Source organism: Rhopalosiphum padi, chromosome 1 (genome assembly GCF_020882245.1).
Source record: "Rhopalosiphum padi isolate XX-2018 chromosome 1, ASM2088224v1, whole genome shotgun sequence".
In the NCBI taxonomy this organism is placed as follows: Eukaryota; Metazoa; Arthropoda; class Insecta; order Hemiptera; family Aphididae; genus Rhopalosiphum; species Rhopalosiphum padi.
This window is the reverse complement of record NC_083597.1, coordinates 72,609,895-72,614,439: the sequence shown is the minus strand read 5'-3', so window position 1 is coordinate 72,614,439 and position 4,545 is coordinate 72,609,895. Positions and strand designations below refer to the sequence as shown.

The 4,545-nt window shown below is 29.7% G+C and overlaps 1 protein-coding gene across 1 annotated transcript; it reads right to left on the bottom strand.

Moving 5' to 3' along the window:
- Window positions 1–290: 290 nt before the first annotated feature.
- On the bottom strand, window positions 291–2,016 carry LOC132926800 (uncharacterized). Its single transcript, XM_060991207.1, has 2 exons — window positions 1,418–2,016; window positions 291–499 (listed from the first exon to the last, which is right to left on the bottom strand). Exons 1-2 carry the CDS (start codon window positions 2,014–2,016, stop codon window positions 442–444), a joined length of 657 nt encoding a protein of 218 aa, XP_060847190.1. The 3' UTR covers window positions 291–441.
- Between the last annotated feature and the right edge of the window lie 2,529 nt (window positions 2,017–4,545).

The following is a 4,545-nucleotide window of genomic DNA, read 5'->3' as shown; positions in this document are numbered from 1 at the left end:
ATGTACATGTATTATAATGTAGGTATAATAATTAAATACTATGTTGGTGCCCACTGTTATATCATATGTTATACGTTATACTAGACTTCGGTGGTAACAGAAAGAGAATAGAAACGATTTTTTTCCCTAGTGTATCACAGCTGGCAGAAGTTGTTTCATTTAATGAAGTAATTATTTTTAAGCTTTCGTAGAGTTATTTCTATGCTAAAATTATTGAAATTAAAATAATTAAACCGTTTGTTATTTTTTTTACAAAACCATTTTATTTATAACAAGATTAGATGCAACGTTTTACATAACAATACAGTGACACTGTACAGACCATCATAATATACATTCGTACAACTATATACGTAATAATATTAATGACCATTGTAACTGATAAACTGCAACATCATTCTGCTACAATGACAACATGAATTCCAATCTTTCGTCGGGGTGTTATCGATTCCGCCGTTTTAATATCAACAGGTAATAAGTAATAACCATGTTGTTGATGCTGTAACAAAAAAAAAATAAATAAAAAAAGTACCAATTCCGCTATCGATTCTGCCCAATATTTGTTTATATTGATTCCGCCCGATATTTTTCTATATTGATTCTACCGACTGTTCATTAAACAATAACCATAATATATAACAATCATATTAAACAGTTTTTTTTTTTTTAATCAACAGTATAGATAAGTACAAGGTACACCCAGTTTACCATAATTTTTTTTAATTTAAATATAAACATTTCAAAAATTGTCGTCCACAACGGAAAATATAACACAATTATTACACATATAAATATATATTATGACAAAAAAATGTAATTAGGTACAAAGTAAAATTTGGTAAAATAGTAAAATACTATAATTCAAATAACTAGTGATTAGTCTTTTTACAGAATATTTTTCCAATTTATTTCTATAATGCCAAAAGGACAAAAATAGTACAGTAAAAATAATAATTAATAATTAGCGGATATATAACCGGTGAAATCAATATATTATAAAAAAGTTCGGTGTAGTCGATAGCCGGCGGAATCAATAGATTTATTACAGGTAAATTGGTCATTTCGGCGCTTATAAATTATAATATATATTCAACAATTAATTAAACAAAATCATGTCTAAATCGTAATCTTGTTTTCAATAATGTAGTAGGTACATTTTGCCAGCGCTACCACTTTCGAATTTTAATATCAAACCTCGACAATATTATGTACTTTTTTTTGTACAAAATTGTTCCAAAGTGACAGTGATGCTGGCGAAAAATACTTAATAATAGTGATTAATATTGATTAGCAACGATATCATCCGTATCTGTCACCAGGTTTTTACCTCGCATAAGTAAAAATAATTTCACACACTCAAACAGTACAAATGATAGTTACCCAAACGGAATATTATTTTTTTGGTCAAAATTATTACCTTCGTCCAAACGACCACTGATCATCGATATACGCCATCGTCGCCTTCGTTTCCGCAGCAGGTAGATCGACCGGTATATTGATACATATATCGTTCCTTTGATCAGGCGCCACCGCTCCGCGGTCTACTCCAGGCGGTAAGCCCGCAGTAGCCGGAACCATCGCTTCACCTCTTTTAACTACGTCCCCGTACGACGAACTCAAAGGAATACGATAAGTCGACGCCCAATCGTCGACCTGCAGCTCGGACGACTGTTCACAGAGTTCCGACGACGGACGGTTGAAAGTATTACGATAATCGCTATTACCGGACGGCCGCCCCCGAAACTCTGGACAGTGGACACCGGACGGGCTGTTACCAATTTGATCGAAATTAATTATCGTTTGCGGGTCCGTCGCCCGTTCAGTATTATTGGCCCTGCGGCGTCGAAATCCATCGCCGATATTTGGTTCGTAGATTAGCGTGTATAAATCCACGTACCAATAAATAAGAGCCAACGTAAAGAGAGCCAGCGACAATCCTACGGCCAAATTTTCTAGTGCAAGCCAGACTAGATCCTCTTGACCGGCAAGCTCGTAAATGAAGTATGAATAGGGCATGATTATATACTTATGTCGGGTGGTGCGATTGTAATATATTATTGATGAGACAAGAAAATTAATTTGACGAGATGTCCAAATTATTTACAATAATGGTAACACCAAATAACATACTATTTTAATACACACAGAAAAAACCTTGGTAACGCGCATACGTACATAATAATAATATTAAAAATGTTCACATATTAATAAATATTATAAATTAATAGTCCATATGACTAATTTGCATTAAAATAAAAATAAAAAAAAGGTAAAAGGATTTTACTAACACTTATTTGCATTAATATAGCTATAAATCATAATTAAATATTATTTATAATAGAAAAATATAAATTTATTTACCTAATTGTTATAATAATATTTATGAATTATTATATTTTCAATATTTATAGTGCACATATTGGTTATAAGCGGTGCTTACTTATTTTTATATAAAATAAATTAATAATGAGAATATATTCAATTGAAAATATTACCTATACCTAAGTAGTTACCTGCCTGTAGAAGCGTATAGTTCTATTATATAGTAGTGTTGTTCGTCAATATTGTATCTACTTATGAAATAATTACATACACAAAATATACGCAATTATTATATTTTTAGAATAGTATATACCTACCTATCATAATTAGTGTTATGTTTTTGAATCATTTCTGATATTATCTCAATTTGTTATTTGTTTGGTCATTGTTATTAAATAAAATATAATATTCTTAAATAAATTGCTGATTCTTACTTTGCATGTTTTTAAAAAAAGTTGCATATTTTACTTACGCGCCTGATATAAATACGTATACTATCATATACGATCAGCGAAAAGCATCATCTCTATCATAATTTTAAAATGTTTTGCTACGTTTAAAGACTAATGTATATAGTGTCATGGTGTCTTTTTTTCTAGTTCTATTCATTACTAAAGTATCGTAAAATATTGTTGACGAAATATTTTCAAACAGTTTTAAAAATTGAATGATGCATTTTTTTTTTAGAAAAGGCTAAATGGAGCTAAGGGAATTATCCACACCAATAATCAATTGAAATGGTCACATTGGAATTAATCAAGTATTGCTAGTATTGGATGAATTGGCAGTAAAAAAAAAATACAATTAATATTGTGAGATTAATGTTTTTAAATTTAAATGTTTTTTTTTTTTTTATACATACATCTTTAACAATATTCGAGTATACAAAATGAATTAAACTAAAAAAAAATTACTTAATACATTTAAGTGTTACCTTAGTTTTAATTTATTCAGTCGAATTATTTATCCTTTATTCCTATCATAATTATAATCAAAAATTTAAATAGCAATCCTTCAATTTTTTTACAAGAATATTACCATTTATTAGGTGTTTTATAGTAAGGTATGAATCGAGATGAAACTATGATAATATCTGTGAAGAAAATGTATTGACAGGAGTCAGGACAACTCCCCCCTCTAAAAAAGCTCAAAATACGCCATTGTAATATAGTACTGGGGTCTGGGATACTTATGTCTTTTGGCAGTTTTAAAATGTAATTTTACTGTTTCACATCATGCGGACGGTGGTTCAAAGAAAATATAAACACGACCGCGTCGCGTCTAGTAACGTATCATTATTATAATATCATCATTATTATTACGATACGAAAAGGTTAAAACCGTTGTTGTTTTTTTTATTCCTTCGTTAAAATATTTTTTTCAATGAAGTCGGATAGGGGAAGCGGGGACGAAATCACGCGTGCAAAAATGAAATGGCAACGGAAATAAAAATAATTCCACTGCGACTTTATTATTATGCACAATAATAATAATAATATACTACGAATATCTACATAATCTTTTATTATGATCATTGATGTTATAATTTATAAAATAATACTTAGGTTACTGGATGGTGAGTGCTGAAAAGCATTGACAAACGTCGATATTGATACTTTGTCCATTTGCACAAGTTAAATACCGATCAGTTTTCGGTTTAACCCAATGAAATACATATTTGTGAAACTATTTTCTATTTCCAAATAGAAAAGTAAATCAAATAATGAAATATTTATTGATAACGCTATTATAATGTACTATTATTAAAATCAATAAATTAAAAATTATTAATTCTTTTATCTATTCCCGATAGCTAATCATTAATCAATCGGAAGTACGAGTACCTATTTGTAATAAATCAATAAACGAGGAAGAGCTGTAAATGAACACTCGATGACGTAAGTTTATCGAAATCACATTTTGGGAAACGAGAAGATCAAACAAAGTAAAATAAATAACAGACCAAACCGCGTTAATTAATTTACCATCTCATCAAGTAAGATCGCCATAATTATAACAATATGATTATCTATATTATATATGCCTACACGACCAATCCGGATGGAGTAGATTACATAATATTATTCGTTCCGGTACAGTGCAGCGCCTTATTAATATAGGTACACATTTCACATTTTGATATTATTACATAATATACATTACGAGTATACACAGTGGTGTATATAGTGATAGGTATACACACCAGTGCAAAAATAATACGAA

Coding starts and splice junctions, on each gene's coding strand:
- LOC132926800 (XM_060991207.1), bottom strand. CDS start 2,016: ATGCCCTATTCATACTTCATTTACGAGCTTGCCGGTCAAGAGGATCTA. Junction 500..1,417: donor CAGTGGTCGTTTGGACGAAG/GTAATAATTTTG, acceptor TTTTTGTTACAG/CATCAACAACATGGTTATTA.